Here is a 14,125-nt window from a genome sequence, read left to right as displayed (position 1 = left end):
AGAGGGAGCATGGACACGGGGGTCGTCCCTCAGTTATTAAAAACAACAGACATAGCCCCACTCCACAAAGGGGGCAGTAAAGCAACAGCAAAGAACTACAGACCAATAGCACTAACATCCCATATCATAAAAATCTTTGAAAGGGTCCTAAGAAGCAAGATCACCACCCATATAGAAACCCATCAGTTACACAACCCAGGGCAACATGGGTTTAGAACAGGTCGCTCCTGTCTGTCTCAACTACTGGATCACTACGACAAGGTCCAAAATGCACTAGAAGACAAAAAGAATGCAGATGTAATATATACAGACTTTGCAAAAGCCTTCGACAAGTGTGACCATGGCGTAATAGCGCACAAAATGCGCGCTAAAGGAATAACAGGAAAAGTCGGTCGATGGATCTATAATTTCCTCACTAACAGAACACAGAGAGTAGTCGTCAACAGAGTAAAGTCCGAGGCAGCTACGGTGAAAAGCTCTGTTCCACAAGGCACAGTACAAGCTCCCATCTTGTTCCTCATCCTCATATCCGACATAGACAAGGATGTCAGCCACAGCACCGTGTCTTCCTTTGCAGATGACACCCGAATCTGCATGACAGTGTCTTCCATTGCAGACACTGCAAGGCTCCAGGCGGACATCAACCAAATCTTTCAGTGGGCTGCAGAAAACAATATGAAGTTCAACGATGAGAAATTTCAATTACTCAGATATGGTAAACATGAGGAAATTAAATCTTCATCAGAGTACAAAACAAATTCTGGCCACAAAATAGAGCGAAACACCAACGTCAAAGACCTGGGAGTGATTATGTCGGAGGATCTCACCTTCAAGGACCATAACATTGTATCAATCACATCTGCTAGAAAAATGACAGGATGGATAATGAGAACCTTCAAAACTAGGGAGGCCAAGCCCATGATGACACTCTTCAGGTCACTTGTTCTATCTAGGCTGGAATATTGCTGCACTCTAACAGCACCTTTCAAGGCAGGTGAAATTGCCGACCTAGAAAATGTACAGAGAACTTTCACGGCGCGCATAACGGAGATAAAACACCTCAATTACTGGGAGCGCTTGAGGTTTCTAAACCTGTATTCCCTGGAATGCAGGAGGGAGAGATACATGATTATATACACCTGGAAAATCCTAGAGGGACTAGTACCGAACTTGCACACGAAAATCACTCACTACGAAAGCAAAAGACTTGGCAGACGATGCACCATCCCCCCCCAATGAAAAGCAGGGGTGTCACTAGCACGTTAAGAGACCATACAATAAGTGTCAGGGGCCCGAGACTGTTCAACTGCCTCCCAGCACACATAAGGGGGATTACCAACAGACCCCTGGCAGTCTTCAAGCTGGCACTGGACAAGCACCTAAAGTCAGTTCCTGATCAGCCGGGCTGTGGCTCGTACGTTGGTTTGCGTGCAGCCAGCAGCAACAGCCTGGTTGATCAGGCGCTGATCCACCAAGAGGCCTGGTCACAGACCGGGCCGCGGGGGCGTTGACCCCCGAAACTCCCTCAAGGTAAACTCTCCAGGTAAACAACTGGTACATGATACAACTGGTACATGATACATGGTACATGATACATGGTAGATGATACATGGTACATGATACAACTGGTACATGATACAACTGGTACATGATACATGGTACATGATACAACTGGTACATGATACATGGTACATGATACAACTGGTACATGATACATGGTACATGATACAACTTGTACATGATACATGGTACATGATACAACTGGTACATGATACAACTGGTACATGATACAACTGGTACATGATACAAATGGTACATAATACAACTGGTACATGATACAACTGGTACATGATACAACTGGTACATGATACAACTGGTACATGATACAACTGGTACATGATACAACTGGTACATGATACAACTGGTACATGATACAACTGGTACATGATACATGGTACATGATACAACTGGTACATGATACATGGTACATGATACAACTGGTACATGATACATGGTACATGATACAACTGGTACATGATACAACTGGTACATGATACAACTGGTACATGATACAACTGGTACATGATACAACTGGTACATGATACAAATGGTAAATAATACAATTGGTACATGATACAACTGGTACATGATACAACTGGTACATGATACAACTGGTACATGATACAACTGGTACATGATACAACTGGTACATGATACAACTGGTACATGATACATGGTACATGATACATGGTAGATGATACATGGTACATGATACAACTGGTACATGATACAACTGGTACATGATACATGGTACATGATACAACTGGTACATGATACATGGTACATGATACAACTGGTACATGATACATGGTACATGATACAACTTGTACATGATACATGGTACATGATACAACTGGTACATGATACAACTGGTACATGATACAACTGGTACATGATACAAATGGTACATAATACAACTGGTACATGATACAACTGGTACATGATACAACTGGTACATGATACAACTGGTACATGATACAACTGGTACATGATACAACTGGTACATGATACAACTGGTACATGATACAACTGGTACATGATACATGGTACATGATACAACTGGTACATGATACATGGTACATGATACAACTGGTACATGATACATGGTACATGATACAACTGGTACATGATACAACTGGTACATGATACAACTGGTACATGATACAACTGGTACATGATACAACTGGTACATGATACAAATGGTAAATAATACAATTGGTACATGATACAACTGGTACATGATACAACTGGTACATGATACAACTGGTACATGATACAACTGGTACATGATACAACTGGTACATGATACAACTGGTACATGATACATGGTACATGATACATGGTAGATGATACATGGTACATGATACAACTGGTACATGATACAACTGGTACATGATACATGGTACATGATACAACTGGTACATGATACATGGTACATGATACAACTGGTACATGATACATGGTACATGATACAACTGGTACATGATACATGGTACATGATACAACTGGTACATGATACAACTGGTACATGATACAACTGGTACATGATACAAATGGTACATAATACAACTGGTACATGATACAACTGGTACATGATACAACTGGTACATGATACAACTGGTACATGATACAACTGGTACATGATACAACTGGTACATGATACAACTGGTACATGATACAACTGGTACATGATACATGGTACATGATACAACTGGTACATGATACATGGTACATGATACAACTGGTACATGATACATGGTACATGATACAACTGGTACATGATACAACTGGTATATGATACAACTGGTACATGATACAACTGGTACATGATACAACTGGTACATGATACAAATGGTAAATAATACAATTGGTACATGATACAACTGGTACATGATACAACTGGTACATGATACAACTGGTACATGATACAACTGGTACATGATACAACTGGTACATGATACAACTGGTACATGATACAACTGGTACAGACCTTCCTGACATCAGTGTCAAACTGTATAAAGCATTTCAATCAGAATATATTTATCTTGGACCCCAGGATGCCACCCACAGCCGTACAATATTTATCTTGGACCCCAGGATGCCACCCACAGCAGTATAATATTTATCTTGGACCCCAGGATGCCACCCACAGCAGTATAATATTTATCTTGGACCCCAGGATGCCACCCACAGAAGTATAATATTTATCTTGGACCCCAGGATGCCACCCACAGCAGTATAATATTTATCTTGGACCCCAGGATGTCACCCACAGCAGTATAATATTTATCTTGGACCCCAGGATGCCACCCACAGCAGTATAATATTTATCTTGGACCCCAGGATGCCACCCACAGCAGTATAATATTTATCTTGGACCCCAGGATGCCACCCACAGCAGTATAATATTTATCTTGGACCCCAGGATGCCACCCACAGAAGTATAATATTTATCTTGGACCCCAGGATGCCACCCACAGAAGTATAATATTTATCTTGGACCCCAGGATGCCACCCACAGAAGTATATTTATCTTGGATCCGAGGATGCCACCCACAGCAGTACAACATTTATCTTGGACCCCAGGATGCCACCCACAGAAGTATAATACGTATTTATCTTGGACCCCAGGATGCCACCCACAGAAGTATAATATTTATCTTGGACCCCAGGATGCCACCCACAGAAGTATAATATTTATCTTGGACCCCAGGATGCCACCCACAGAAGTATAATATTTATCTTGGACCCCAGGATGCCACCCACAGAAGTATAATATTTATCTTGGACCCCAGGATGCCACCCACAGAAGTATAATATTTATCTTGGACCCCAGGATGCCACCCACAGCAGTACAACATTTATCTTGGACCCCAGCATGCCACCCACAGAAGTATAATATTTATCTTGGACCCCAGGATGCCACCCACAGAAGTATAATATTTATCTTGGACCCCAGGATGCCACCCACAGAAGTATAATATTTATCTTGGACCCCAGGATGCCACCCACAGAAGTATAATATTTATCTTGGACCCCAGGATGCCACCCACAGAAGTATAATATTTATCTTGGACTTCAGGATGCCACCCACAGAAGTATAATATTTATCTTGGACCCCAGGATGCCACCCACAGAAGCATAATATTTATCTTGGACCCCAGGATGCCACCCACAGAAGTATAATACTTATCTTGGACCCCAGGATGCCACCCACAGCAGTATAATATTTATCTTGGACCCCAGGATGCCACCCACAGCAGTACAATATTTATCTTGGACCCCAGGATGCCACCCACAGCAGTACAACATTTATCTTGGACCCCAGGATGCCACCCACAGCAGTACAATATTTATCTTGGACCCCAGGATGCCACCCACAGAAGTATAATATTTATCTTGGACCCCAGGATGCCACCCACAGCAGTACAATATTTTTCTTGGACCCCAGGATGCCACCCACAGCCGTACAATATTTATCTTGGACCCCAGGATGCCACCCACAGCAGTACAATACTTATCTTGGACCCCAGGATGCCACCCACAGCAGTGCAACATTTATCTTGGACCCCAGGATGCCACCCACAGCAGTACAATATTTATCTTGGACCCCAGGATGCCACCCACAGCAGTACAATATTTATCTTGGACCCCAGGATGCCACCCACAGCAGTACAATATTTATCTTGGACCCCAGGATGCCACCCACAGCAGTACAACATTTATCTTGGACCCCAGGATGCCACCCACAGCAGTACAATATTTATCTTGGGCCCCAGGATGCCACCCACAGCAGTACAATATTTATCTTGGACCCCAGGATGCCACCCACAGCAGTACAACTTTTATCTTGGACCCCAGGATGCCACCCACAGCAGTACAATATTTATCTTGGACCCCAAGATGCCACCCACAGCAGTACAACATTTATCTTGGACCCCAGGATGCCACCCACAGCAGTACAACATTTATCTTGGATCCCAGGATGCCACCCACAGCAGTACAATATTTATCTTGGACCCCAGGATGCCACCCACAGCAGTACAACATTTATCTTGGACCCCAGGATGCCACCCACAGCAGTACAATATTTATCTTGGACCCCAGGATGCCACCCACAGCAGTACAATATTTATCTTGGACCCCAGGATGCCACCCACAGCAGTACAACATTTATCTTGGACCCCAGGATGCCACCCACAGCAGTACAAAATTTATCTTGGACCCCAGGATGCCACCCACAGCAGTACAATATTTATCTTGGACCCCAGGATGCCACCCACAGCAGTACAATATTTATCTTGGACCCCAGGATGCCACCCACAGCAGTACAACATTTATCTTGGACCCCAGGATGCCACCCACAGCAGTACAATATTTATCTTGGACCCCAGGATGCCACCCACAGCAGTACAATATTTATCTTGGACCCCAGGATGCCACCCACAGCAGTACAACATTTATCTTGGACCCCAGGATGCCACCCACAGCAGTACAACATTTATCTTGGACCCCAGGATGCCACCCACAGCAGTACAATATTTATCTTGGACCCCAGGATGCCACCCACAGCAGTACAATATTTATCTTGGACCCCAGGATGCCACCCACAGCAGTACAACATTTATCTTGGACCCCAGGATGCCACCCACAGCAGTACAATATTTATCTTGGACCCCAGGATGCCACCCACAGAAGTATAATATTTATCTTGGACCCCAGGATGCCACCCACAGAAGTATAATATTTATCTTGGACCCCAGGATGCCACCCACAGAAGTATAATATTTATCTTGGACCCCAGGATGCCACCCACAGAAGTATATTTATCTTGGATCCCAGGATGCCACCCACAGCAGTACAACATTTATCTTGGACCCCAGGATGCCACCCACAGAAGTATAATACGTATTTATCTTGGACCCCAGGATGCCACCCATAGAAGTATAATATTTATCTTGGACCCCAGGATGCCACCCACAGAAGTATAATATTTATCTTGGACCCCAGGATGCCACCCACAGAAGTATAATATTTATCTTGGACCCCAGGATGCCACCCACAGAAGTATAATATTTATCTTGGACCCCAGGATGCCACCCACAGAAGTATAATATTTATCTTGGACCCCAGGATGCCACCCACAGCAGTACAACATTTATCTTGGACCCCAGCATGCCACCCACAGAAGTATAATATTTATCTTGGACCCCAGGATGCCACCCACAGAAGTATAATATTTATCTTGGACCCCAGGATGCCACCCACAGAAGTATAATATTTATCTTGGACCCCAGGATGCCACCCACAGAAGTATAATATTTATCTTGGACCCCAGGATGCCACCCACAGAAGTATAATATTTATCTTGGACTTCAGGATGCCACCCACAGAAGTATAATATTTATCTTGGACCCCAGGATGCCACCCACAGAAGTATAATATTTATCTTGGACCCCAGGATGCCACCCACAGAAGTATAATACTTATCTTGGACCCCAGGATGCCACCCACAGCAGTATAATATTTATCTTGGACCCCAGGATGCCACCCACAGCAGTACAATATTTATCTTGGACCCCAGGATGCCACCCACAGCAGTACAACATTTATCTTGGACCCCAGGATGCCACCCACAGCAGTACAATATTTATCTTGGACCCCAGGATGCCACCCACAGAAGTACAATATTTATCTTGGACCCCAGGATGCCACCCACAGCAGTACAATATTTATCTTGGACCCCAGGATGCCACCCACAGCCGTACAATATTTATCTTGGACCCCAGGATGCCACCCACAGCAGTACAATATTTATCTTGGACCCCAGGATGCCACCCACAGCAGTGCAACATTTATCTTGGACCCCAGGATGCCACCCACAGCAGTACAATATTTATCTTGGACCCCAGGATGCCACCCACAGCAGTACAATATTTATCTTGGACCCCAGGATGCCACCCACAGCAGTACAATATTTATCTTGGACCCCAGGATGCCACCCACAGCAGTACAACATTTATCTTGGACCCCAGGATGCCACCCACAGCAGTACAATATTTATCTTGGGCCCCAGGATGCCACCCACAGCAGTACAATATTTATCTTGGACCCCAGGATGCCACCCACAGCAGTACAACTTTTATCTTGGACCCCAGGATGCCACCCACAGCAGTACAATATTTATCTTGGACCCCAAGATGCCACCCATAGCAGTACAACATTTATCTTGGACCCCAGGATGCCACCCACAGCAGTACAACATTTATCTTGGATCCCAGGATGCCACCCACAGCAGTACAATATTTATCTTGGACCCCAGGATGCCACCCACAGCAGTACAACATTTATCTTGGACCCCAGGATGCCACCCACAGCAGTACAATATTTATCTTGGACCCCAGGATGCCACCCACAGCAGTACAATATTTATCTTGGACCCCAGGATGCCACCCACAGCAGTACAACATTTATCTTGGACCCCAGGATGCCACCCACAGCAGTACAAAATTTATCTTGGACCCCAGGATGCCACCCACAGCAGTACAATATTTATCTTGGACCCCAGGATGCCACCCACAGCAGTACAATATTTATCTTGGACCCCAGGATGTCACCCACAGCAGTACAACATTTATCTTGGACCCCAGGATGCCACCCACAGCAGTACAACATTTATCTTGGACCCCAGGATGCCACCCACAGAAGTACAATATTTATCTTGGACCCCAGGATGCCACCCACAGCAGTACAATATAATTTTTATTCCTTTTTTTGCGGTACAAATAATCTAATTTACATGTAATAAAACATTGGTAGACACAAAAGAAAGCCACTAATTATGCAATAAATTTCGAGAAACTAATCATAAGGTTTAAATGTTACTTAAGACCTACATAGACTATTAAATAGGACTTCATACACAGTTAACTGCAATCATAAGTACAGTAAGAAAGGTAGCTAACAATGTATGGACAATTACAAAAGAATTATAAATTATTTCAAACCGATTCAACAATCTTCAGTTTTGTGGAGTGATGGAGATGGTAAGGATATAGAAGCTACTTAGTTACTGTGCAAAAACAGTGGGACAGAGGTGTAACCAGCTATGTAGAGGAGTTGACGGAAGGCTGGAAGAACAGGGACAGTTGATGGAAGGCTGGAAGAACAGGGACAGTTGATGGAAGGCTGGAAGAACAGGGACAGTTGAAGGAAGGCTGGAAGAACAGGGACAGTTGATGGAAGGCTGGAAGAACAAGGACAGTTGAAGGAAGGCTGGAAGAATGAACAGTTGAATGAAGACTGGAAGAACAAGGACAGTTGAAGGAAGGCTGGAAGAACAGGGACAGTTGAAGGAAGGCTGGAAGAGTGGACAGTTGAATGAAGACTGGAAGAACAAGGACAGTTGATGGAAGGCTGGAAGAACAGGGACAGTTGAAGGAAGGCTGGAAGAATGGACAGTTGAATGAAGACTGGAAGAACAAGGACAGTTGAAGGAAGGCTGGAAGAACAGGGACAGTTGAAGGAAGGCTGGAAGAATGGACAGTTGAATGAAGACTGGAAGAACAGGGACAGTTGAAGGAAGGCTGGAAGAACAGGGACAGTTGAAGGAAGACTGGAAAAACAGGGACAGTTGAAGGAAGACTGAAAGAACAGGGACAGTTTAAGGAAGGCTGGAAGAACAGGGACAGTTGAAGGAAGACTGGAAGAACAGGGACAGTTTAAGGAAGACTGGAAAAACAGGGACAGTTGAAGGAAGACTGGAAAAGCAGGGACAGTTGAAGGAAGGCTGGAAGAATGGACAGATGAAGGAAGACTGGAAGAACAGGGACAGTTGAAGGAAGACTGGAAAAACAGGGACAGTTGAAGGAAGGCTGGAAGAACAGGGACAGTTGAAGGAAGACTGGAAGAACAGGGACAGTTTAAGGAAGGCTGGAAGAACGGACAGTTGAAGGAAGACTGGAAGAACAGGGACAGTTGAAGGAAGGCTGGAAGAACAGGGACAGTTGAAGGAAGACTGGAAAAACAGGGACAGTTGAAGGAAGACTGGAAGAACAGGGACAGTTTAAGGAAGGCTGGAAGAACAGGGACAGTTTAAGGAAGGCTGGAAGAACGGACAGTTGAAGGAAGACTGGAAAAGCAGGGACAGTTGAAGGAAGGCTGGAAGAATGGACAGTTGAAGGAATACTGGAAGAACAGGGACAGTTGAAGGAAGACTGGAAAAACAGGGACAGTTGAAGGAAGGCTGGAAGAACAGGGACAGTTGAAGGAAGGCTGGAAGAATGGACAGTTGAAGGAAGACTGGAAGAACAGGGACAGTTGAAGGAAGGCTGGAAGAACAGGGACAGTTTAAGGAAGGCTGGAAGAACGGACAGTTGAAGGAAGACTGGAAGAACAGGGATAGTTGAAGGAAGGCTGGAAGAACAGGGACAGTTGAAGGAAGACTGGAAAAGCAGGGACAGTTGAAGGAAGACTTGAAAAACAGGGACAGTTGAAGGAAGGCTGGAAGAACAGGGACAGTTGAAGAAAGACTGGAAGAACAGGGACAGTTGAAGGAAGGCTGGAAGAACAGGGACAGTTGAAGGAAGGCTGGAAGAACAGGGACAGTTGAAGGAAGGCTGGAAGAACAGGGACAGAATTGGATGACAGCTGGCTTTGTTTGACATAACGTATTGCTGTCTTAATTACGTTATGGAGATGTGTAGCTTTATAACAATAGCTCTGAAATGGCTGGCATACAGTTGTTCCTTCGATGCTTCAGGCAGGGAGTTCCAGATCTTAGGCCATTTCATGCGCACTGAGATTTTGCATAGGTCGTGTTTCGCCTATAAGGGACATAGTCAAACCAATAGAGTCATACCACGCCCTACGTCATTAATTGGTTCCAAGAACCGTGACGTGTCAGGGCCCCGAGACTGTTCAACTGCCTCCCAGCACACATAAGGGGGATTACCAACAGACCCCTGGCAGTCTTCAAGCTGGCACTGGACAAGCACCTAAAGTCGGTTCCTGACCAGCCGGGCTGTGGCTCGTACGTTGGTTTGCGTGCAGCCAGCAGTAATAGCCTGGTTGATCAGGCTCTGATCCACCAGGAGGCCTGGTCACAGACCGGCCGCGGGGGTGTTGACCCCCGAAACTCTCTCCAGGTAAACTCCAGGTAACCCGGTTTTTGACGTAAACCGGACATGAGTTTAGTTTAATATGTTTATTATGCACCCCATACCCATCCTGTGGGCGGTAGTCACCACATACCCATCCTGTGGGCGGTAGTCACCACATACCCATCCTGTGGGCGGTAGTCAAAATATTACAAAGGTACATAATGGGTCCAGTGACTGGACCCCAAAGTTATGATAGCTGAACTAGTTACAAAGGTAATGAACTCCAGGTAGATCTGGTCACAATCATGGCAAGTTACAGAGGTAATGAATCAGCCTCACTCCTATACATGGTTACAGTCATGAACAAATTACAAAGTAATGAACCACTGATACGTCCACACCTGGTCACACCTGGTCACACCTGGTCACAATTGTAATGAGTTATAAATATAAATATTAAGTTATGATGTCTTAAAATTTACGATAAACACCATCAAACTAGAGTAAATAACTCGCGAAAGAATATAATTATTGCTAAACCTTAAACACCAAAAACAAAAACAAAATTATGACGTAGATGACGTTGCTGAGTGACGTAACGACTTTCGCTGAACTGAAATTTACCTTAGAAAAGTGACGAATTTGACGTAGGCCTAAATGACGTACAGCGGCGGATGACTGTACATGTTTGGCAAGGTCCCCTTAATATATTTTATACTTAATTAGTCTTATTAAGGTGTCAGACTCAGTTGTGTCATCTTTATAAGTCAAATTTTATCAACTTTTCCTGTTTTTTAATTCACAGAAAAAGAAAGGTGTAGAAGATGGTCCCAAAACTATTAGAGACACAGGGGTATTTAATACCATTCAAAATCTAGGTAAGTGTATTATGTGTGTGTGTGTGTGTGTGTGTGTGTGTGTGTGTGTGTGTGTGTGTGTGTGTGTGTGTGTGTGTGTGTGTGTGTGTGTGTGTGTGTGTGTGTGTGTGTGTGTGTATCTGGAGTTTACCTGGAGAGGGTTTCGGGAGTCAACGCCCCCGCGGTCCGGTCTGTGACCAGGCCTCATGGTGGATCAGGGCCTGATCAACCAGGCTGTTACTGTTGGCCCCGCGCAACCTGACATACGACCCACAGCTCGGGTGGTCTGGTACTGACTTTAGGTGCCTGTCCAACGCCTTCTTGCAGCCAGGGGTCTATTGGTAATTTATATATATATATATATATATATATATATATATATATATATAATATATATATATATATGGAGAAAAAGAGAGAAGTTAAGAGAGTGGTGAAGCAATGTAAAAAGAGAGCAAATGAGAGAGTGGGTGAGATGTTATCAACAAATTTTGTTGAAAATAAGAAAAAGTTTTGGAGTGAGATTAACAAGTTAAGAAAGCCTAGAGAACAAATGGATTTGTCAGTTAAAAATAGGAGAGGAGAGTTATTAAATGGAGAGTTAGAGGTACTGGGAAGATGGAGGGAATATTTTGAGGAATTGTTAAATGTTGATGAAGATAGGGAAGCTGTGATTTCGTGTATAGGGCAAGGAGGAATAACATCTTGTAGGAGTGAGGAAGAGCCAGTTGTGAGTGTGGGGGAAGTTCGTGAGGCAGTAGGTAAAATGAAAGGGGGTAAGGCAGCCGGGATTGATGGGATAAAGATAGAAATGTTAAAAGCAGGTGGGGATATAGTTTTGGAGTGGTTGGTGCAATTATTTAATAAATGTATGGAAGAGGGTAAGGTACCTAGGGATTGGCAGAGAGCATGCATAGTTCCTTTGTATAAAGGCAAAGGGGATAAAAGAGAGTGCAAAAATTATAGGGGGATAAGTCTGTTGAGTGTACCTGGTAAAGTGTATGGTAGAGTTATAATTGAAAGAATTAAGAGTAAGACGGAGAATAGGATAGCAGATGAACAAGGAGGCTTTAGGAAAGGTAGGGGGTGTGTGGACCAGGTGTTTACAGTGAAACATATAAGTGAACAGTATTTAGATAAGGCTAAAGAGGTCTTTGTGGCATTTATGGATTTGGAAAAGGCGTATGACAGGGTGGATAGGGGGGCAATGTGGCAGATGTTGCAAGTGTATGGTGTAGGAGGTAGGTTACTGAAAGCAGTGAAGAGTTTTACGAGGATAGTGAGGCTCAAGTTAGAGTATGTAGGAAAGAGGGAAATTTTTTCCCAGTAAAAGTAGGCCTTAGACAGGGATGTGTGATGTCACCGTGGTTGTTTAATATATTTATAGATGGGGTTGTAAGAGAAGTAAATGCGAGGGTCTTGGCAAGAGGCGTGGAGTTAAAAGATAAAGAATCACACACAAAGTGGGAGTTGTCACAGCTGCTCTTTGCTGATGACACTGTGCTCTTGGGAGATTCTGAAGAGAAGTTGCAGAGATTGGTGGATGAATTTGGTAGGGTGTGCAAAAGAAGAAAATTAAAGGTGAATACAGGAAAGAGTAAGGTTATGAGGATAACAAAAAGATTAGGTGATGAAAGATTGAATATCAGATTGGAGGGAGAGAGTATGGAGGAGGTGAACGTATTCAGATATTTGGGAGTGGACGTGTCAGCGGATGGGTCTATGAAAGATGAGGTGAATCATAGAATTGATGAGGGAAAAAGAGTGAGTGGTGCACTTAGGAGTCTGTGGAGACAAAGAACTTTGTCCTTGGAGGCAAAGAGGGGAATGTATGAGAGTATAGTTTTACCAACGCTCTTGTATGGGTGTGAAGCGTGGGTGATGAATGTTGCAGCGAGGAGAAGGCTGGAGGCAGTGGAGATGTCATGTCTGAGGGCAATGTGTGGTGTGAATATAATGCAGAGAATTCGTAGTTTGGAAGTTAGGAGGAGGTGCGGGATTACCAAAACTGTTGTCCAGAGGGCTGAGGAAGGGTTGTTGAGGTGGTTCGGACATGTAGAGAGAATGGAGCGAAACAGAATGACTTCAAGAGTGTATCAGTCTGTAGTGGAAGGAAGGCGGGGTAGGGGTCGGCCTAGGAAGGGTTGGAGGGAGGGGGTAAAGGAGGTTTTGTGTGCGAGGGGCTTGGACTTCCAGCAGGCATGCGTGAGCGTGTTTGATAGGAGTGAATGGAGACAAATGGTTTTTAATACTTGACGTGCTGTTGGAGTGTGAGCAAAGTAACATTTATGAAGGGATTCAGGGAAACCGGCAGGCCGGACTTGAGTCCTGGAGATGGGAAGTACAGTGCCTGCACTCTGAAGGAGGGGTGTTAATGTTGCAGTTTAAAAACTGTAGTGTAGAGCACCCTTCTGGCAAGACAGTGATGGAGTGAATGATGGTGAAAGTTTTTCTTTTTCGGGCCACCCTGCCTTGGTGGGAGTCGGCCGGTGTGATAATAAAAAAAATAAAAAAAAATAATAATATATATATATATATATATATATATATATATACATATATATACATATATATACATATATATATATATATACATATATACATATA

At 44.1% G+C, this 14,125-nt stretch overlaps 1 protein-coding gene across 1 annotated transcript in view; it reads left to right on the top strand.

The window, feature by feature from the left end:
* The window catches only part of LOC128690308 (arginase, hepatic), a 66,000-nt gene that overhangs the window by 40,810 nt on the left and 11,065 nt on the right, over window positions 1–14,125 (top strand). Inside the window, exon 2 of the mRNA XM_053778942.2 lies at window positions 11,467–11,539. Coding sequence (XP_053634917.1) covers window positions 11,467–11,539 — 73 coding nt within the window. The remainder of the gene's footprint in view (window positions 1–11,466; window positions 11,540–14,125) is intronic.

This window comes from Cherax quadricarinatus, chromosome 1, assembly GCF_038502225.1.
Source record: "Cherax quadricarinatus isolate ZL_2023a chromosome 1, ASM3850222v1, whole genome shotgun sequence".
Taxonomy (NCBI): domain Eukaryota; kingdom Metazoa; phylum Arthropoda; class Malacostraca; order Decapoda; family Parastacidae; genus Cherax; species Cherax quadricarinatus.
The sequence above is the reverse complement of the archived record's forward strand: the minus strand, read 5'-3'. Positions and strand labels throughout refer to the sequence as shown.